Consider the following 23,099-nt stretch of genomic DNA (forward strand, 5'->3'; position numbering starts at 1 on the left):
CTGAGAAAGGAAAGTCCGGTCCACATGCTCTGCCCATCTCTGGTCGCTCCGCTAGCAGGGACCTTGGGTGTCTCTTGGCATTGGCAGGTCTGTATAAACCCCCAACAAGGCTCCTCTTTTGGGGGCTGCCTTCAGTCATTACAAGGCACCGCAAGACCATAGAGCAGGGCTCATCACTTGCTTCTTGCAAGGCATGTCATTCATTCACACAAGCACACCATAGAGTTAGTAAAGTAAAGCGGAAAATGTTTGTACTGAGAAAGCAGAGACTGGAGCTCTAAATGTTCTTACCTTGTCCTGAAGATCCTGGACGAGCCCCCAAGATGATTGCTTACAGCAAACGATGTTGGATTCATCATCTCCGAAGAAGATGATTTAGCCTTGGGACCAGGGACCTGGCTTGATCACTCAAGAGCTTTTGTGTAGCAGAGTTTTATTAAAGTAAGAAAAGGGACAGAGAAAGCTTCTGACACAGACATCAGAAGGGGGACGGAGAGTGCCCCCCTCACTTCTCTAAGCAAGGGAGCTATATACTTTTTTAGTTATTACAATAAACTGAAAGACTGTCTCAAGGTTGTAAAGATATTACTAGACCCACTCCCGTAATTTATATTTTAAGATAACAGGATTAGCCAGAAGGTTTTCAGGAAGGAGAAACTGTCCTCAAGCAGGATCAGTTCAGTTCAGTTTCTCAGTCATGTCCGACTCTTTGCGACCTGGTGGACTCCAGCATGCCAGGCTTCCCTGTCCGTCACCAACCTCTGGAGCTTGCTCAAACTCTTGTCCATTGAGTCAGTGATGCCATCCAACCATCTCATCCTCTGTCCTCCCCTTCTCCTCCCGCCTTCCAGTCTTTCCCAGCATCCAGGTCATTTGAAATGAGTCAGTTCTTTGCATCAGGTGACCAAAGTGTTGGAGTTTCAGCTTCAACATCAGTCCTCCCAATGAATATTCAGGACTGATTTCCTTTAGGATTGACTGATTGGATCTCCTTGCAGTCCAAGGGACTCTCAAGAGTCTTCTCCAACACCACGGTTCAAAAGCATCAATCCCTCGGTGCTCAGCTTTTTTTATAGTCCAACTCTCACATCCACACACGACTACTGGAAAAACCATAGCTTTGGCTAGACGGACCTTTGTTGGCAAAGTAATGTCTCTGCTTTTTATTATGCTGTCTAGGTTGATCATAAGTTTTCTTCCAAGGAGCAAGCATCTTTTAATTTCATGGCTGCAGTCACCATTTGCAGTCAAGCAGGATACATACATTATTGTTATATAATCCTTGGTGGTGGTTTAGTCTCTAAGTCGTGTCCAACTCTTGCGACCCCATGGACTGTAGCCTGCCAGGCTCCTCTGTCCATGGGATTCTCCAGGCAAGAATTCTGGAGTGTGTTGCCATTTCCTTCTCCAGGGGCTCTTCCCGACCCATTGCAGGCAGATTCTTTACCAACTGAGCTACAAGGGAAGCCACACACATAATCCTTAATACTGAGTTTAAAATGAGTTGTTTGTTGTGTAATCATCAGTTCCAGGCTTAAAGAAAAAAACGTTTTGTTACTAAGACTAAGGAATGTAGAGAAAAAAAAAAGTTGTTTGTCCTTTGCTCCTCCTTGAGAATTCCAGACCCCTGTCTCCTCTTCAAGAGCCCCAGACCCTTTTTTCCTTCTTGGGGACCCCAGACTTCTTATTAACTTGCCTAGGAGTTGACTCTCTCATTGTGGGCATGCATCTCACTTTTCATGTGTACACTTAGAAGTAAGATTGCTGGATCTCATGCTAAGTGTATTTTTATAAGAAACTCCCCAACAGTTTACAACGTGGTGATATCATCTGACGCTCCCACCAGCAGTTGATATTATTACCAGTTTCTTAATTTTAGTCATTCTGTGTGTACGTAGTCAAAACTGTGATTTTATTTTGCATTTTCCTGGTACACGGATGTTGAACATCTTTTCAAGTGCTTATTGGTCATTCCTGCATCTTATTTTTGAAATATCTCTTTAAATTATCGGCTCATTTTCTTTAAAAATAGGGCTGTTTTCAGGACTTCCTTGGCTGTCGAGTGGTTAAGACTCCGTGCTCCTAATGCAGGGGCCATGGGTTCTCCCTGGTTGGGAAACTAAGATCACATATGCCTCACAAAAAACTCTCACAAAACAATAGAGTTTTTTCTTATTATTGAGTTACAAGAGTTCTTTATATATTCTGCATACACGGCCTCTCACATACTTACTGTGAATAATTTTTCCTCCAGTCTGGCTTGTCTTTTCATTTTCTTAAGAATGTATTTTGAATAGCACAGTTTTTTAATTTTGAGGAAGTCCAGTTTATCAGTTCTTTCATATATAATTTGTTCTGTTTTATGTCCTAAGAAATCTTTGCCAAACCCAAGGTTACTAAGGTTTTCTTATATGTTCTCGTAGGTATTTTACAAGTTAGACTTTGTGTTTCGGTCTGTGACCTATCTTTGAATAAATTTTTGTGCATAAGTTGAGATAGCAGTATGGGTTATTTTTTCCCAAACTGACATCCAGACAATTTGTTAACAAGACTTTCCTTATCCCCATTCAGGTCCCCCATTAATTGGTCATCTTTGTCTAAAAATTCATTACGTGTATGAGTGTGGGGGGGTCTGTGTTTAGACTTCTTTCTTTTCCATTGCTTTATATGTTCATTCTTATGCTGATAACATGCGATTTTGAATAATTTAGCTTTATATTTTGTAATGTAGCTTGTAATCAGATCTTCAGGTTTTTTTCAAGATTATTTTTGCATTTCTTTTGCCTTTCCATATGAATTTTAGAACCAGCTTGTCCATTTCTGTTAAAAAAGCCTGTTGGGATTTTGATTGGGATTTTTGTGGACTATTATTATATCTCTGTGAATCAGTTTTGAGGGAAATTTACACTAGTAAATTTTTTGAACAGTATTGAACCTTCCAATTCATGAACATAGTGCAAGTTTCTGTTTATGTTGACAAGCAAGTTTTGCATAGGCATATTTACTGTCCCTAAATATTTAGTGGTTAAATGCTCTTTTAAATGGTAATAGCTTTTTATTTTCATTTTCAGTTGCTAGGATAATAGAAATACAATTGAGTTACAAATATTGACTTGAAGTCCACGATTCATTTTTTAGTTAAAACATAGCTCTCTTGAGGTACCGTTGGATTCTGTCTCTCCCATATCATGTACAAAGTTTTACTTTTTTTTTTTTTCTCCCAATATGCATGCCATTTATTTTTCTTTCCTCACTGCACTGACTAGAAACTCAGGGAAAACAGACTTTTGGGGGCTTGTTTTTGATCTTAGAGGAAAAGAATTCAGTCTTTGACCATTAAGTATGACACTATCTCTAGGTTTTCCACTGTACTGTCTGCCCTTTATCAGATTGAGGACATCTTTTTCTTGGGTGTTGAGAAAAGGTTTTGAATTGTCAAAATTTCGATTTTTTAAAATTTTGTTCTTAGAATTTCACTATTTTGAGTGTTGCACCCTAGAGGTATATTGTAATAACAATCAGAAACTTTTAGCCTTGACAGTGTGCTGTGGACTATTCTGAACACTTCACTAACTTACGTAGTCATTACAACAATCTTTTGAAGTATATATGGTCTAAATTTTACCAGTGAGCTTTAAATCATTATTTTTGAAAGGAACTTAAATTCCATTCTTTCCCAGTCCCCTTTATTGTAGACATGAATATTCATTTCTAATAAATGAGGTTTGTTTGTTGTTTCTTTTTGAGTTCTAATTTAGATTCTCTTTGCATCATCATTAATTTTAATTAGTTTTAGAGTATGTGAAACATTAACAGGGTTCTAAAATTCACAACTATTAAAGACTATATCCTCAGAGAAATGTCTCTCTCTTCTTATCCCTTCTACTCCATCCATAATTTGTAATTCTTAGCTAATATATGATCAATTTTGTGAAATTTCCATGAAGACTTAAGATTAAGGGGCATTGGGTGTAAAGTTTGACAAATAAGATTTACCTTATTTGGTTACTTAGGTCCTTGCTTGCTTTTTGACCACTTGATTTGCCTTGTGCTGAGTGGTCTTTTAAAGTTATTAGTGTATCTTTATCAGTCCTTCCCTATTTGTAGTTTTTGCTTCATAAAATGATTATTTGATCATAAATTATTATTGATATATCGATATACATGTGTAAAGGAATCAAAATCTTTGTTATGAATTGTGGATTTGGGGTCATGCTTAATACCCTTTGGCTTGAATTCTACTTGTCTGATACTAGGATGGGTTTGTCTTTCTTACTGTCTTCTATCACCTATAAACTTTATATCCATTCCTTTTATTCTTTCTGACCACCTTTTGGGGTGATGATGGGTAGGATATTTCTTGTATAAGCATATAATTGAGTTTAGAGTTATGAGACAAATTGAAAATCTTTTTGTTTTCATAGATGTTATAAGTCCATTCATATTTATTGATATGGCTGAATATGTTTGATCCCAACTCTTGCATAACATTTAATTCTTTGTATTATGTTATATTGCTGCTGCTAAGTCACTTCAGTCGTGTCCAACTCTGTGCCACCCCATAGATGGCAGCCCACCAGGCTCTGCTGTCCCTGGGATTCTCCAGGCAAGAACACTGGAGTGGGTTGCCATTTCCTTCTCCAATGCGTGGAAGTGAAAAGTAAAAGTGAAGTTGCTCAGTCGTGTCCGACTCTTCGCGACCCCATGGACTGAAGCCCACCAAGCTCCTCCGTCAATGGGATTTTCCAGGCAAGAGACCTGGAATGGGGTGCCATTGCCTTCTCCTATGTTATATTGGCTAGTTGTTAAAATTTTGCTCCAATCTTTTTTTCCTTCTCCCATTTTCAGTTGCATATTTCCACTTTAGTGTGCAAATGTTTGTACATTAATCCTCTAGCCTTTTTCCCATCTTTGAGATACATGAATAAAGTGCGTGTGTGTGTGTGTGTGTGTGTGTGTGTGTATAATTTTGCTGAAGTTTTCCATTGATATCTTGGTTAGATGGAACCCAAGATGAAGATGGCCTATACTAGTCATTTGTGGCTGTTGAGCGTTTGAAATATGCTGAACTGAGATGTTCTATACATATAAAACACATGTGTTACATACAGGTTTTATAGACTTGGTATGAAAGAAAAAAATGTAAAATATCTCTATACCTTTTTATATTGATTCCATGTTGAAATGATAATTTTTGGTTATTTATATTGACTTAAATAAGATATTAAAATTAATTTCATCCTGTTTCTGCTCTTTTTACTGTGACTACTGGAAGATTTAAATGTGTGGCTCACATATGTAGTTCCCATTATATTCTGAACAGTGCTATTCTAGTAGATTTCTCAAAAGTCCCCTATTAAAGTCCCTGAGTACTTTGTATAGCTTTGATACTTGAAAGATAACTTAGCTGGATATAAAATTTGTGATTCATACTTTATGTTCATTGAGGTTTCTGGAAATGCTGCCTTATTGATTCTTTGCTTTATATGTTAATTTTAAAATCTGATATTCATCTGATTCTTTTGGCCGTTTAAGTTATATGTTATTGTTAACTATTATTGTTTGCTTTGAAGATTTTTTCATTATTTTTGATATAGTTTTATTCAAATATATGCCAGAGTCTGTTGTTTTGTATTACTTTGGCCAGGTATTTGGTGAGTGTTTTAAAGTGTAATATCTTACTCATATTTAGGTGTAGAGTAGTGTTAGCTGCATGCATAGTGTTATGTAACATATCTAGCACTTTTCTTGGAAAACTGAAACTCTATACCCATTGAACAACAGCTTCCTTTTTCTCCTCTCCCAGCCCCTGACAACAACCACTCTTTCTAAGAATTGGACTACTTTATTTAGACCTCATATAAGCAGTGTAGTATTTGTGCTTTTGTAACTAGCTTATTCCACTTATAATATCCTCAAGATTCACGCATGTTGTAGCATGTGTCAGAATTGTCCTCCTTTTTAAGACTGACTAATATTCCATCATATGTATATACCACATTTTGTTTATGCATTCATCTGTCAGTAAACACTTGGGTTGCTTCTACCACTTGGTTATTGTAAATAACACTGCGAGGAGATCAAACCAGTCAATACTATAGGAAATCAACCCTGAATGTTTGTTGGATGGATTGATGTTGAAGCTGAAGCTCCGGTTCTCTGGCCACCTGATGTTAAGAGCCAGCTAATTGGAAAAGACCGTTATGCTGGGAAAGACTGAGGGCAGAAGGAGAAGAAGGCAACAGAGGATGAGATGGTTAGATGGCATCGCTGACTCAGTGACATGAGTTTGAGCAAGCTCTGAGAGATGGTGAAGGACAGGGAAGCCTGACCTGCTGCAGTCCATGGATTCGCAAAGAATTGGACACAACTTAGTGACTGAACAACACATAAAAGATCATATCTGTGAGCAAAGATATTTTTACTTCTTCCTTTCCAATTTGGTATTTCTTTTTCTTGATAATTGCTCTTCCTAAGACTTCAAGTACTGTGTTGAATAGAACTGGCAAAAGCAGGCCTGCTTGTTTTCTTCCTGATTTAAAGGAACAGCTTTCAGTTTTTCACCATTGAGTATATTGTTAGCTGTGGGCTTGCGAGGATTTCTTTCTGTTCCTAGTTTCTTGAGTGTTAGTATCATGAAAGAGTTTGGATTTTTTTCAGTGTGTCAGTTGAAATAATCATGTGATTTTTGTCCTTCATTCTCTTATGTGTATTACATTGACTAATTTTCATACATTGAGCATTCTTGCATTCCAGAAATAAATCCCACTTGGTCATGATGTATAATCATCTTCATCTGTTGTTGAATTTGGTTTACTAGTGTTTCGTTGAGGACTTCTGCATTGTTATTCATCAGCAATATTGGTGTGTAGGGTTTTTTGTTTTTTTGTTTTGTTTTGTTTTACTTGTAGGGTTCCTCTGCCTTCCCCCTTCTGGTTTTATTGAGATAAGATTGACACATGACATTGTATTAAAGTGTACAGCATAATGACTTGATGTATGTGTATGTTGTGAAATGATTACCACAGTAGGTTTAGTTAACATTTGTCACCTCACATAGTTACTAATTTATTTTTCCCTTGTGAGGAGGACTTTAAGATGTACTGTCCCAGCAGCTTTCATATATGTAGTACTGTGTTATTAACTGTAGTCACTATGCTGTACATTACACTCTCAGGACTTGTTAAACTTATAACTGGAATTTTGTACCTATTGACTACCTTTACCCATTTGCACATCCCCACCCCCCAAGTAGTATCTGTCTGATTTTGGTTTCAGGCTAATACTGGACTCATGAGTTTGAAAGTTTTCTCCTCTCTTCAGTTATTTTTAGATTTTGAGAAGGATTGAAGTCTTTAAATGTTAGTAGAATTCTCTAGTAGTGAAGCCATCTGGTGATGAGCTTTTCTTTGTTGAGAGTTGTTTGTTTAATGATTCAGTAGATTCAGTATCATTTCTGTAGTTCATGTGTTTAATTTTTTCATGATTTAGCTTTTGTAGATTGTATATTTTTAGAAATTTATGTTCCTTCTAGATTAGTTAATTTGTTATATAGTTGTTAATAGTAGTCTCTTGATCACCCTCTCCCCTCCCTCAGGGGCATCAGTTTTAATGTGTCTTCTCTGAGTTTCTGATTTTTGGTATTTGATTTTTTCTTAGTTCATGTAGCTAAAGTAAAAATGAAGTTGCTTAGTCCTATCCGACTCTTTGCGACCCCATGAACTGTAGCCTACCTGGCTTTTCCATCCATGGGATTTTCCAGGCAAGAGTACCAGAGTGGGTTGTCATTTGCTCCTCCATCATGTAGCTAAGTAAGGGTTTGTCAATTTTGTTGATCTCTTCAAAGAACTTTTAGTTTTGTTGGTGTTTTTTAAAAAATTTCTCTGTTCTCATTTTCATTTATTTCTACTCCAATCTAATTTATTATTTCTTTCCTTAAGCTAACTTTGGGTTTTGTTTGTTCTGTTCCTAGTTCCTTGCGGTGTAAAGTTAGGTTGACTCCAGATCTATTCTTTTTTAATGTAGGTAGGAATTTATTCGGAGAAGGCAATGGCACCCCACTCCAGTACTCTTGCCTGGAAAATCCCATGGGCAGAGGAGCCTGGTAGGCTGCAGTCCATGGGGTCGCTAAGAGTCAAACACGACTGAGTGACTTCACTTTCACTTTCCACTTTCATGCATTGGAGAAGGAAATGGCAACCCACTCCAGTATTCTTGCCTGGAGAATCCCAGGGACAGGGGAGCCTGGTGGGCTGCCAGCTATGGGGTCACACAGAGTTGGACACGACTGAAGCAACTTAGCAGCAGCAGCAGGAATTTATTGCTATAACCTTCTTTCTTAATATTGCTTTTGCTGCATCCCTAAGTTTTTGTTATATTGTATTTTCATTTGTCTATTTTCTAAATTCCTTTGTCATTTTTTCCTTTGACCCATTGATTGTCAAAAAATATGTTGTTTGGTTTCTGCATATTAAAATTTTCCAAGTTTTCTTTTGCTGTTGATTTCTAGTTTAATTGGAAAAGATGGTGGTTGTAAAAGGTACTTGATATGGTGTGTCCATTGACATAGTTTTATATTTAATTATTTTTGTGTTTTTTATCTTTTAAATTCTATACCAGAATTAAAAGTGACTTATGCATCACCATTACAGTATTACAAGATTCTGTATTTGTCTATATATTTACCTTTACTGTAGAATTTTCTGTTTTTCAGTGTACTGTCTGTTTTCTATGTACTGTCTAATTAGTGTTTTTGCTTCAACTTGAAGGACTCTCTGTAGCAATTCTTGTAAAATACAGATTCACTGGTGATTAACTCTTTCAGCCTTTGTTTATCTTGTTACGTCTTTATTTCTTTGAGTTTTGAAGGGCAGTTTTTCCAGATATAGTATTGTGGTCGGCAGGTTTTTTGTTTGTTTCAGTGCTTTGAATATATCATCCACTACTTTCTGGATTATAATGTTTCTCCTTCTAAATTTTAAAAAATTCGTTAGTTTTGGGTGCACTGAATCTTTGTTGCTGTGCTCAGGCTTTCTCTGGTTGTGGTGAGTGGGGTTACAATCTAGTTGCAGTGTGCAGACTGCTTTTTACGGTGGCTTCTCTTGTTAGAGAGCACCAGGCTTCAGCAGTTGTGGTGAGTAGTCTCAGTAGTTCTTCACAGGCTCAAGCGCGTGCGGGCTTCAGTAGTTGCGGTGTGTGTGGGCTCAGTAGTTGTGGCCAGGGACTTAGCTGCCCCGCAGCACGGGGAGTCTTCCCAGGCCAGGGATGGAACCTGTGTCTCTGCATTGGCAGGCAGATTCTTAACCGCTCTACCACTAGGGAAGTCCAAGGCCTGTAATGTTTTTGATGAGTAACTGCTGATCATCTTGTGGATGCTCCCTTGTACCTGATGATATGCTTTTTCTCTTGCTGCCTTTTGGACTCTGTCTGTCTTTAACTTTTGACCCTTTGGTTATATGTCTTAGTGTAGGCTTTTTTTTAGTTCATCCTAGTTGTCTTCTTTTGAGCATTTTGAATTTGGATGTCCTTCGTTTTGGATTTGGTAAGTTTGGGACCATTTGTTTCTTCCTATAAACTTCCTGCTCCTTTTTCCTCCTTTTAGGGCTTCCATATGTGTGTCTTGATATGTTGGTGGTGTCATCAGTTTCTTAGGTTTTATTCATTCATTTCTTTCCCTTTGAGTCCATTAATTCTTCTGCTTAATCAAGTCTGCTGTTACTAGGTTATTTCCCCCCCCACCCCCAATTCATTTATTGTAACCTTCAGGTCCAGATTTTCCATTTGGGTTTTTTTTTTTTTTTTATTGTTTTCTGTGTGTGTGTTTTTAATGTTTTCCATCTCTTTCTTGATATGTTCATACATTGTTTTTCCTGATTTAGTTCGTCTGTGTTCTTTTAGTGCATTGAACTTTATTAATATGATTATTTTAAACTTTTATTGTCAGATAATTCACCAATCTCTTATTTCTTTAGGATCAGTTTCTGTAGATTTATTTTTTTTTGATTGTCCAGTTGCCCCCTGCCTCGTGTTTTCATACACCGCCTTGTTTTTTTCTATTGTTATAATTTGTGTGTTTGAACTGTAACTCCTAGTCTTTATGAACTGGCTTCATACAGGGTAAGAGCTTTAGCAATCAACCCAGGTAGGGAGTCTGGAAGCCCTCAAACCTTTTCTGGAGATGCATCTTCCCTGGGCACCTTCACATAATTTCCTAGTTAGAGGGGTTCCCTGGATTTTCTGTTAGGAGCTTGTTGTAATGTTTTGCTCCCTCTGGTGTTTGTCAGTGTTACTGCGAGTTTTCTGATGTTGAAACAAGCCTCTTAAGTTCTTTTTTGTTCTCCACAGCACCTAGGCATCCAAAGAATGTTGGCTCAGTTAGCCTTCTGAGTTAAGTGAGAAGGAAGATAGTCCCTGGGGCAACTCCCCCAAAAGCTGAAATTTTAGACCCACGTTCTACTCTTCTGTTTCCTTCCCAAGGAAGAGCTGTGAGCTGAGTGTTTTCTCCTGATTGCCTGAAGCAGTATCAGATCCTGTCTGGTGATGCTAGTTTTTGTGTTCCATCTTGCTCCCTCTTGGGCTTTTTTTGATAAATAGATTCATATATTTTATCTTAACTACTAGTTCTATTGCATTTTCTCTTTTTTGTTTTGTTTTTTCTTCAAGGACTCCACTTATATGAATGTCGTTTCTTCTTTGCCTGTTTTTATATTCTGTCATCTTTCTTACTCATTTTACTTCTTTCTTCACTTTATTCCTATTCACTTGGTTATTTGACATCCTATATAAAGCACACTTAAGTCTTTGAGTATATTTTACACTAGGCTTCTCATAATTTTAGTTTTCATTTCTGAGGTAATTGTCTTTTTCTTTCTTTTTGCGTTCAATCAACTCTTTCCGTTTTTTTCCTGAGTCTTTTGCGTCCTTCTCCCATGTTAGTTTTTTGTGTATTTGGGGTAGTTCACAACATTCTTAGTTTAGTAGTGCCCTCTTCTGTCAGTGTAGGCTGTGTGGAATGATCTGCTTTTGAGGAGTAGGCAAAGAATAGTTTGTCTCATTCTGGCTCTTTCTAGCTCCCCATAATTTTGTTTTCTGCAGGACAAGTGAAATGGGCTCAGTTTAAATTTTTTTTTTCTTCTCTGTAAGTATTTGAAACTTGCTCTTTTGATTTTGATCTCCAGGAATCTTGCTACACTCTGTTTTGTGCTGATGGTTCATCTGTAATTCAGTTTGTCATTGTGGCTTAAGTTTTTTAGTCCTTTACTAGTAAGTTTATAATTACAGTGAGGTAGAGTAGATAATTGTAGTTACTCAATCAGCTATATTTAGTTGGAAATTTTGGATGCAAATTTTTAAAATAGCAATGAATGTTTAACTTTGTATGCCGTCTAATTTGATGGATTCTGAAACCTAGCCTGCATATTGGGGTATGAGCTTGACAAGATGGAAAAGAGACATACAATGATTCAAATTTCAGTCCTGCTAATTTCTGTCATAGAAATCACAGAGTCTTAGTTTACTCATCTCCAGAAGAAAAATATTTCTACCTTGTACCTTGTGGAATTGTGCTTGGTACTTACACATGACTAGAAATCATTAATTATATAGCATCTTTTAGTTTGTGTTTAATGGCTTACCATATAATCTCACGTGTTACTAAGAAGAGTATAAAGTGTAGAGAAATTATATACTTTATACTTTTCTTAATAATTGATGCTTTCATATTGTGCTGGAGAAGACTCTTGAGTTCCTTGAACTGCAAGAAGATCCAACCAGTCGATCCTAAAAGAAATCAGCCCTGAATATTCATTGGAACGACTGATGCTGAAGCTTCAATACTTTGGCCACCTGATATGAAGAGCTGACTTATTGGGAAAAGTCCCTGATGCTGGGAAAGATTGAAGGCAAAAGGAGAAGGGGCCAGCAGTGGATGAGATGTTAGATAGGATCACTGACTCAATGGACCTGAATTTGAGCAAACCCTGGGAGACAGTGTAGGAGACAGAGGAGTCTGGTGTGTTGTAATTCATGGGATCTCAAAGAGTAGGAAACGACTTAGTGACTCAACAACAACAAAATTTTTCTAGGAAAACCCAAAAAATGTTTAGGTATGTAATAGATAGGTGTAAAAGGATATTTCAGAATGTCAAAGTACCATGAGAAGTGATTTTGTGTTTTTGGTAGAGAGTTCCTTCATTTAAGATGTTAAACCTTTTTATATCTTTTTTTTTTTTTAGTTTACAAAAGTAATATAGATTTATAGAAAATTAATGTATAGAAAATTCTGAAACCGCAAAAGGCACACAGAAGGAATAGCATTTTGTGGAATGTTCTATTGTGTATTCTTCCAGGCTTTTTTTAAGGTCACTAGAGGTCTGTGTTATGTTGTTTTCTACTATTATCTAAGAGTTCTAGTGTATGGATATAATATAACAATTTATATACTAATTATGTATTTATTGCTATTTAGACTTTTTTTTTTGGTGTTAGAAACAGTGCCATGGTGAGCATTTTCATTTAGTCAGTGTTGCCCATTTGTTGGTTGCCTTTTGAAGAATTCCATTTGTGGGGTTGGTAGGTCAAAGGCATGCTTTCAGAAAGGAAATTAAGTAGTACTTGGTTGTTAGTTGTTATTAAAAATTAGGTAACATCACCCATGTATAATGCAGCATGTAACAAGAACAGCATTATTCCTGTCAACCTCTTCCCCGCCAATACAATGACAAATCAAAACTCTGATACCTACTTTCAGGCTTTTGTGTGTGTTTGCCACTGATTATAACTATTATATGAAACAGTCCTCAAGAAGCCTTGTCATTGTTTTTTCTGATTTTTTTTTTTTTTTTTTTTTTTACAGATAGACCAATAATCTGGGGAAGGAAATGGTAGCTGAAAATTTATTTATAGAACTAAATTTAGTCTGTAAATGGGGGAGTATGTCATGGTCTAGCTCCTTAAATTTCTGGCTGCATCTGTCATCTGTCTGCTGCATTAAGAAGGGAGTCATCCATGATCTGTTTTTAAATTTTTCATTTGTAAAATTAATGTTAAATCTTAATCTATTAAAGATGTATTTCAAAAATTAGATTATACCTAAAAATGTATTTAGGACAAAGTCAAATATACATCAAAAGAATCTCTTCAAAAAAAAAAAATGCGTACTGTTTTTGTTACCTGTGTCTGTAGATTTATTAGCATTATAAGAACCTGTTTTGTAATCTTTATTAGACTTTTCTAGTAAGGGTGAAATAGTCAAGAAACATTGGAATCAGAGTCCTGAAATTTCTCTCTCTTATATATCATTACTATTTGCTAAGAGTAAGTCACTTGTTTCTTGAATGCCATTTATAAAAATGGAAAATAATATCTACCCTTGTGTCCCAAGATTGTAAGGAGCTAATAGGCATGTGATTGTGGGTGTACTTTGAGAACTATAAAATATTACATCAGTGCAGGGTGACATTGCATACTGTATCACTTTTTTTAACCAGGAGAGGTGAAATATCATCAAGGTAATAGAAAATAGAGCTTCCCAGGTGGCTCAGACGGTGAAGAATCTGCCTGCAGTGTGAGAGACCCAGGTTTGATCCCTGGGTTGGAAAGATCCTCTGGAGAAGGGAAGGGCTACCCATTCCAGTCTTCTTGCCTGGAGAATCCCAGCCAAGAGGAGCCTGGTGGGCTACAGTTTATGGGGTCACAAACAGCTGGACACAACTGAGCCAACTTTCACCTTCAATAGGAAAATACAGGCTTAATTAATGCTATAAATTGCTGGCCTCATTCAAGGCCTGGCTTTCTAGTTTCTTGATGTTGTTTGTGTGTTTGATCCCCTCAAAAGTTCTTAGTCAACTCAAAAGTATTTACTCCAAATAACTAAATTGATAGTAATATTTGTATGAAAAGTATACTTAGTGCTTCAGCTTGGGATTCTGTCCTATGAAAAAAACATTTTCTGAAGGTGAAGAAGCTGTCCTGTCCCTTGGTTCAGCTGGTTGCCTTTTTCTGAATGTCTCTGGGCTCTAGTCCATTTTGGATAGTCTGTTCCCTGTGCCTGGATTGTTTCTTCTTTTCCTCTTTTGCCTTGCTAAATTGCTATTGATCCTAAAACTCTTAGTTTATATTTTACTGCCTTTGGACATCTTCAGCAGTATGTGAACCGTCAACTTCCAGATGTTCAAGCTGGTTTTAGAAAAGGCAGAGGAACCAGAGATCAAATTGCCAACATCCGCTGGATCACCGAAAAACCAAGAGAGTTCCAGAAAAGCATGTATTTCTGCATTATTGACTATACCAAAGCCTTTAACTGTGTGGATCACAAGAAACTGGAAAATTCTGAAAGAGATGGGAACACCAGACCACCTGACCTGCCTCTTGAGAAATCTGTATGCAGGTCAGGAAGCAACAGTTAGAACTAGACATGGAACAACAGACTGGTTCCAAATAGGAAAAGGAGTACGTCAAGTCTGTATATTGTCACCCTGCTTATTTAACTTATATGCAGAGTACATCATGAGAAACGCTGGGCTGGAAGAAGCACAAGCTGGAATCAGGATTGCTGGGAGAAATATCAATAACCTCAGATATGCAGATGACACCACCCTTATGGTAGAAAGTGAAGAGGAACTCAAAAGCCTCTTGATGAAAGTGAAAGAGGAGAGTGAAAACGTTGGTTTAAAGCTCAACATTCAGAAAATGAAGATCATGGCATCCCGTCCCATCACTTCATGGGAAATAGATGGGGAAACAGTGGAAACAGTGTCAGACTTTATTTTTTGGGGCTCCAAAATCACTACAGATGGTGATTGCAGCCATGAAATTAAAAGACGCTTACTCCTTGGAAGGAAAGTTATGACCAACCTAGATAGCATATTCAAAAGTAGAGACATTACTTTGCCAACAAAGTTCCATCTAGTCAAGGCTATGGTTTTTCCATTGGTCATGTATGCATGTGAGATTTGGACTGTGAAGAATGCTGAGCGCCGAAGAATTGATGCTTTTGAACTGTGGTGTTGGAGAAGACTCTTGAGAGTCCCTTGGACTGCAAGGAGATCCAACCAGTCCATCGTGAAGGAGGTCAGTCCTGGGTGTTCTTTGGAAGGAATGATGCTAAAGCTGAAACTCCAGTACTTTGGCCACCTGATGCGAAGAGTTGACTCATTGGAAAAGACTCTGATGCTGGGAGGGATTGGGGGCAGGAGGAGAAGGGGACAACAGAGGATGAGATGGCTAGATGGCATCACCGACTCGATGGACGTGAGTTTGAGTGGACTCCCGGAGTTGGTGATGGACAGAGAGGCCTGGCGTGCTGCGATTCATGGGGTCACAAAGAGTTGGACATGACTGAGCAACTGAACTGAACTGAACTGGACATCTTTATCTGTTTTCCCAGAATGAGTGGTTTGACCAATAGTGAAGAGACATGGTTGTCAAGCTCAGACATGATTGCATACTTAGATAATCTATCTTCCACTAGCTAGGTTCTTTAATGGCGAAGTCTGTCTCTGTCTCATTCACTCATAATTCTCAGTGACAGGAATAGTATCTGGTGTCTACCAGGTGCTCTGAAAAATGTTGAAATGATGGCTTCTGATATATAAATCTTAATTTATGCAATGCAGGGTAGCCAGATGAGATTTGAGGAATTTCTGAAGCAATCCGTTTAAATATTTAGGAACCTTAAAGAGAGGAGGCAGTGCGGCTAGAATAAAGTTTGGGAGGAGAGAAGTATGAGATAAGGTCAGACAGATGTAAAGTCTTGTAAGTCATTGAGTGATTTTAACCTTTGAATATGAAGGGGATCCTGCATGGCCTAGTTTACATTCCAAACAGTAAAGGTGCTTTGTTGGAAATTATTCATAGTGGGTCAGAGAGAAAGTATCTGTTAAGTGGTGAGGTAATGAGAAGTTACTAGAATCTGGATGTATATTATAAGACCTATTTTTTCATCTTTGTTAAAAAATGCTTCTTGCTATGATACTAATATAGTCTGTTGATTATAATTTTCTCTTGTCTTTGAGTTATTGAGAATTTTGTACTTTTGAAGTTTGAGGTGTATAAACGCAGAAGATACTTAGAATCTGATATAAATTCTTTTTCTGTTATTTGCTTTTATTTGTGTTATCTGGTATTGGTGATAAGCACCTCAATTAATTTAACAAACAAGGGATCCGTTTTCTTGTAATTGAGATGTTAAATTCTGCTTTATGAATACTTAATTCTGCTTATTAAAATTGTAGTCATTTAAAGTGATACCAGTATGTATACAAGTATTAAGGGAGAATAATGGCAATGTTTTCTGAAGGTCTGTAGTGTAGGAACTACTGTTTTTTAATTGATTCTTAAAGTACTTTGCAATTATTAAATAAAATAAATTTTAAATAGAATTTTGTATTGAATTGACATTATTGAAACAACTTACATTGCCTGCTTTACATTTTCCAGGAACATCACTTACAGCGAGCTATTTCGGCACAGCAAGTGTTTAGAGAAAAAAAAGAGAGCATGGTCATTCCAGTTCCTGAGGCAGAGAGCAACGTCAACTATTACAATCGCTTGTACAAAGGAGAGTTTAAACAGCCAAAACAGTTCATTCATATTCAGCGTAAGTTTGTTAATTCATTTTTTCTGTTTGTAATTTAAATGTATCAAACAGTGAAAAATCCTTTCTCTCTTTTTACACAAAGAAATTTGAATTTTAAAATTCATACCCACTGATTTATAGAAATGTAAAACATGAAAGAATAAAATTCCTCTGTGCTTACATCTGAACTTCAAGATCATTTTGATTGTGAGTTACATTTGGAACAGTTGATGGTTATGTTGTATAGGATTTTCTGCAGAACTTAAACTTATACAGCTGGAACATATAATATATTACCTTTTTATATATTTTTTTGCATATTATACTGTTTTTATACACTTACTATACAGCTATAAAGTATAATGGATTACCGTACCCAAATAAGGTATGTTTTTCAAGGCCTAGTGGCTATAATGCTGATTAGGGGCAAATCTGAAATTTTTTTAGAATTAGATCCTACACCTCTACCTTCTTGTAATTTTTATGGAATTCTAATTCTTCCTCCTTTGATCCTCTTATTTTTCTCCCCATTGTTATTTTTTAAATGATCACCATCTCTGATCTTAAAACTGTTTCACTAATCTCCTAACTGTTCTGTTATCCATACCCTCTTCTAATCTATCTTCTCCACAAAGTCCACTGGCACCAGAATGGTCTTCCTGAAGTGTCTGTCTGATCAGATTATGACCTGGACTTAAAATTGTACTGTGTTCTTTATTTTATAGTAGCAGTGTTCAGCTAATTTTGCAGACAGATGCTAGTGTCTTAGTTTCTTGTCTGGTTGTATTTGGGAAATAAACTTTGAGTCGTTTGTTAAAATAGTGTTGAGGGCTCTGCTTCAAGTGTACCTGTATGAGAGTCTCTTGATTTGCAGCCTGGTAATAGTTATTTTTAAAAAGTTGTCAGGGTAATTCAAAACATCTCCAGATTTAATACTGACTGTAAAATCTAGTATTTTTCATTAGTTCTCAAGATATACATTTGTCATATTTGAAATGAGATTGCATCTTAAATTGCTTTTCTTCTCAATTAAAGTATGGTTTGTCTAAAGAGAATTTCTACTTGTTTTTGCCAGGCATCTGGGGACCAACCTGAGACCACCTTAAAGTCTTTGCTTGTTTTGTTTTATTTGTTTGCTTTTGGACCACACTGGTAGCTTTAGTTTTACTTGTTTGTTTTTAGACCACACAAGTAGGCTGTGGACCTGCTTGGAATTCAGTTCTCAGGAAGAGATTTTCTTCCCCCCTCCTTCCACCTAAGGGCAATTTGAGAAATATAGTTTCATGTTGTTCCTTTCTGCATGGCTGTTGTATTTATCTTATGCTGAAGTTCTTGCCCTTTGATATAAAGGTTTATGTAGGAATATTATATAAATTTAAATATAAAGCTTTTTCTTTTTCTTTCTTGCAGTTCATAAAGTAATGGTGCATCTTGTAATTGCTGGCATTATAGATTTAATAGAATGCAATAATAGCCAAAGTCTCTGATTTGAATGCAAGGCCCTTTGTGATTTGTTACCTGCTTCCCCCTTTAACCTCATTTCCAGTTGCTCTTTCCCTCCCACTTTATCCTGTAGGGAATAAAATTATCCACATTTGCCTTGTTTCACACTTCACATTTCCTTGCATGTGCTGTTCAAGTCTTCTTTCCTTTTCTATAGCTTAAGATCTTCGAACTCCCTTTTGCCACTTAACCCTGATATCTCATTCTACCTCTCCTTTGCTTTATCTCAGTAGCTTGCCTCTGTCAGAGGACTCACCATGCTTTATTGTGATTATTTGTAACCATTCTGTCTCTCCTTTTAGATTGTGAGCCCCTTGAGGGCAGGGACTATGTTTTATTTTCCCTTTGTATCTTTAGAGTCAAGTGCATGGCTTATAAATGCTCAATAAAATGGCATGTTTGTTGACTGGTTCAGTTGTTTTTAAATGGCTTAAAAGCCTTTAGGTGTCAGAACCATTTTCCAGAGACTGTTCCCCTAAGCATTCAAGAGAAACACAGTTGCAAAAATTATTTGTATGATTTGTTTTCTCTGTGTCTTTGACTTTGAAATCCCTTAGCTTGTTGAATTTTCCTTGTCTTTGTATCAGGAATGAGATAGCTGTTCATAATAGAAATTTTAGGCATTTTTTAAGCCAACATATCCCCACTCTTCCTTTTTTTTTTATTTTTATTTTTTCCCACTCTTCCTTTTTGTGTATTTTAATAACAGTATAGCTGGACAGTAGGACCATTTGTAAAACCCATTCTTGGCAACCAAGAACCAGAAATTGGATGTAACCCATCTGGGTCAGACCCAATAGATACAATAAATATTAATCTTGTGTTGTTTTTTCTCCATTTCATTTTATTCTATTGCTGTAATAAATGGAATAAAAATAATAGAAGATTATTTTAGCTACTTCCTTTTTTCTCATTGAGTCTTAGCATATATATTTTATATATACTATTGTATACTAAATTGTGCTACACAGTTTTTTTCTGCCTTTTCTATTTATATTTTAGTTTCCTCAGGTTTTTATGTAGTCTTCTATTGTCATTTTCAATGTATATATAATTTTCCATCAAATGTATATTCCATTATTTGCGTGCCTTTTTGCCTACTATTGGGCTTCCTTGGTGGCTCTGCTTTAGTCTTTGTACCTTCCAATCCGTCATCCACATTGCCACTTTTGTGATTGGTACCCATTTAGAATGTTTCCAAGACTTACTGTTGCCTATAGGATAAAATTTTAACTCATCTGTGTGATGTTTAAGGCTCTCCTTTGTGCCTGTCTCGTCACAGTCTGCTATGTGTTCTTCCACCGTGACATCAGCCTGTCATTGAAATGAACTGTTGACAGTCTGTTCCTCCTCTAAACTGTAAGTTCTTTGGGAACAGATGCTGCATCTCATTCACCATACAGTCCCACACTACAATCTCAATATACTGCACACCCAACCTCCCCCCACACCAATTCCTCTAACTCTTCACACTTTGAGCTACAATAATAGGTCCTTTTAGCTCTCTGATTCATCCCTTATTTTCTCATCCAGGCCTTTACATAGCCCTTTACTTCTCTTGTCCCATTGTTAAAGTACAGTTTATTCTCCAAGGCTCATCTCCAGGGCCACCTTTAAGAGCCTTTTCCTAACCCCTTTAAGCAGAGTTCCTAACAGTGTTTACCTCAAGCCCTCTTGTCGTGTGTACACCCTCACTGTGGCATCAACCACCTGTAGTTGCAATTGTTTGCCCTCTGTTGCTTCACAGGTTATAAGGCTCATTGAGAGAAGGGACTTTTTTTTTTCTTCTTAATTTTACTGCCTACTGTAGTACCTAGCATATTACTAGGTATGAAGTTAAATATTTTGCCAAATAAATCATGAATGAATGGTGAAGATAAAAGCATACACATCTTGACATTTTTGAGACATTGATCTTGTAGGAGTCAAAATTGTATACAGAATTAATAATATAAGAATACAATTATTGACATGTACAGTAAAATTGAGAAGACCTGCTGTGTGAATCCAAGTCAAGAATTGAGCTCAGTTACTCACCAACAATGTCATTATGTCATTTTAAAACAAAAAGTGTTTGCCTAGGAGTTAGGAGTGGAATGACTCCAGTGTGGTGTGGATGTGAGATAAACCTGATATTCTTTCCTGTTCCTTTTGGTAATAGTTCTCCTTAGTAACCTGTATTAGTGTTCTGGAGAACTTAATCACAACACGTTGTGGTATTTTGCCCAGGTTTAAAGCATTTTGGTGGCATATAGTCTTTGATGACCCAAGATACTCAAACTGTTCCTCATTTCAGCTAATTCTACATATTGGTCAGTTGTGTGACATACGTAGAAAATGCTACCTCCATTTTACTTACTGTTATAATGGATTTACTTTGGGTACCTTCAGTTCAGTTCAGTCGCTCAGTCGTGTCCAAGTCTTTGCGACTGCATGAATTGCGGCACGCCAGGCCTCCCTGTCCGTCACCAACTCCCAGAGTTCACTCAAACTCGTGTCCATCAAGTCGGTGATGCCATCCAGCCATCTCATCCTCTGTTGTCCCCTTCTCCTCCTGCCCCCAATCCCTCTCAGCATCAGGGTCTTTTCCAATGAGCCAACTCTTCGCATGAGGTGGCCAAAGTACTGGAGTTTCAGCTTTAGCATCATTCCTTCCAAAGCAATCCCAGGGCTGATCTCCTTCAGAATGGACTGGTTGGATCTCCTTGCAGTCCAAGGGACTCTCAAGAGTCTTCTCCAACACCACAGTTCAAAGGCATCAATTCTTCAGCACTCAGCTTTCTTCACAGTCCAACTCTCACCTGCATACATGACCACAGGAAAAACCATAGCCTTGACTAGACGGACCTTTGTTAGCAAAGTAATGTCTCTGCTTTTCAGTATGCTATCTAGGTTGGTCATAACTTTTCTTCCAAAGAATAAGCGTCTTCTAATTTCATGGCTGCAGTCACCATCTGCAGTGATTTTGGAGCCCAAAAAAATAAAGTCTGACAGTTTCCACTGTTTCCCCATCTATTTCCCATGAAGTGATGGGACCAAATGCCATGATCTTCGTTTTCTGAATGTTGAGCTTTAAGCCAACGTTTTCACTCTCTTTCACTTTCATCAAGAGGCTTTTGAGTTCCTCTTCACTTTCTGCCATAAGAGTGGTGTCATCTGCATATCTGAGGTTATTGATATTTCTCCTGGCAATCTTGATTCCAGCTTGTGCTTCTTTCAGTTCAGTGTTTCTCATGACGTACTCTGCATATAAGTTAAATAAGCAGGGTGACAATATACAGACTTGACGTACTCCTTTTCCTATTTGGAACCAATCTGTTGTTCCATGTCCAGTTCCCAATGTTAAAATTCTTTCATTCATTATGGAGTTTAAAAGCTTATTAAATTCAAAATCCAAATTTTTCATCTTAAGGAAATGACTTTGTTTACATTGCAGTAAATTCTTTATTTTGACTTCCCATTATCCCTTTCATTTAATGTAATATTTTACAGTATCTCGAATTTAGAATATGAAGGAACTTGAGATACTGTTTCATAAGTATTCTGAATATGTCCTGTTTTGAACTCAATTCAATGCTTCTTTGAATCAGGACTCCTTTGCATGTTTTCAAATGAAGGTTTACTTAGCCTTCTCAGTGCATTGCTCCCACAAACACAGGTAAGTAGAAAGAACGTCACCTGTTTCTTAGCTGAAAGAGTCCAGGAGAAAGGATTGGTGAGATAGCACCCTGTGTTATCTGTCAGGCAGGGAGATGAACCCACTCAAAGGAAATTGAATTCTGCTCTTTGTGTCTGCAGCCCACATCTGAAGTCCTGGGAAGGTACCTGTCTGTGTGTGTACACTACTGTACACGTTCGTACTATTGAAACTGACTCCTCAGTTCAGTGAAGCTGATCATTGTCAAGTCTTGACTTAAAAAAGAAGAAAAATTACACTTGTTTAGTATCACGTGGATTGTTTATTCTACTACGTTTTCAGCAAGAGTGAGACAGATGCTGATCTAACATCCAGTGTCAATCTCATTATCCTTGAAATGTTTATTGCTGTTCTCCTCATTAAACAAAAATGATGATAACTGACTGTTTGCCTTCTTAGGACAAATATGTTTTGATTGGAAAGAGTTGAAAAATATCCCAAATGAAGAACATTGTTTGGTTTTTACAATAAAACTTTTTGGTGAAAAAGATACATTCTAGGAATATCATTTCTTATTTAAAAATTCCTTTTTTTTAAACTGGATATGTGTTAAGAAATCAGGTTGAACAGAAATGATATCACACAATTAAATACCAGAAAAGCCATGCCGGAAGTACAGAAGTGGATTATATCCGATTTGTGGAAAAAACGTTCCAGGTGAAGCTAGATTCCAGGTTGACGTGGTTAGAAAGATACTGGGGGCAGTGAGCAAGGTCAGGCCATGAGGGCAACCTACATTCAGACTAGCTGTCTTTAAGGATCTTCCTATCTTCTCTGAGGAAGCCTATACTTGTGCTGAGCCTCTTATCTTTGGATAAAGATGTGAGTATGGGCACTAGTTCTGAAATGGTAGAATAGTATCTGGGTGAGTACGAACCCAGGAAAGGGTGAAGAGCCCTAAAACTTAGAAAATATTAAATAATGAGTAATGACAGATATTTGGGAAAGCAGTATAATCATTTGACAGTCTGGGATAGAGAGGTGAAAGAGAAGTCTAGAGGATAAGGAGCATGTGCCTTGGGCTTGTGTGCCTTTTCTTATGTCTGCTTATGAAAAATACCAGAGACATTTTTCACAGAACTAGAACAAATACTTTTAAAATTTGTGTGGAAATACAAAAAACCCCAAATAGCCAAATCAATCTTCAGAAGATTATAGGAATCATGCTCCCTGGCTTCAGACTATACTGCAAAGCTAGAGTAATCAAAACAGTGTGATACTGGCACAAAACAGCTGTAGATCAATGGCGAGCAAGATAGAGAGCACAGAAATAAACCCACTTGCTTATGGTCAATTAATTTGCAACAAAGAAGGAAAGAATGG

General features: G+C 37.1%; 1 protein-coding gene across 2 annotated transcripts in view; it reads left to right on the forward strand.

The window, feature by feature from the left end:
* Positions 1–23,099, forward strand: part of EPC2 (enhancer of polycomb homolog 2) — a 128,286-nt gene that overhangs the window by 37,092 nt on the left and 68,095 nt on the right. For both annotated transcript variants that reach the window (XM_070390166.1, XM_005895068.2), the window contains exon 2: positions 16,438–16,597. In XM_070390166.1, coding sequence (XP_070246267.1) covers positions 16,438–16,597 — 160 coding nt within the window. The remainder of the gene's footprint in view (positions 1–16,437; positions 16,598–23,099) is intronic.

Source organism: Bos mutus, chromosome 2 (genome assembly GCF_027580195.1).
Source record: "Bos mutus isolate GX-2022 chromosome 2, NWIPB_WYAK_1.1, whole genome shotgun sequence".
In the NCBI taxonomy this organism is placed as follows: Eukaryota; Metazoa; Chordata; class Mammalia; order Artiodactyla; family Bovidae; genus Bos; species Bos mutus.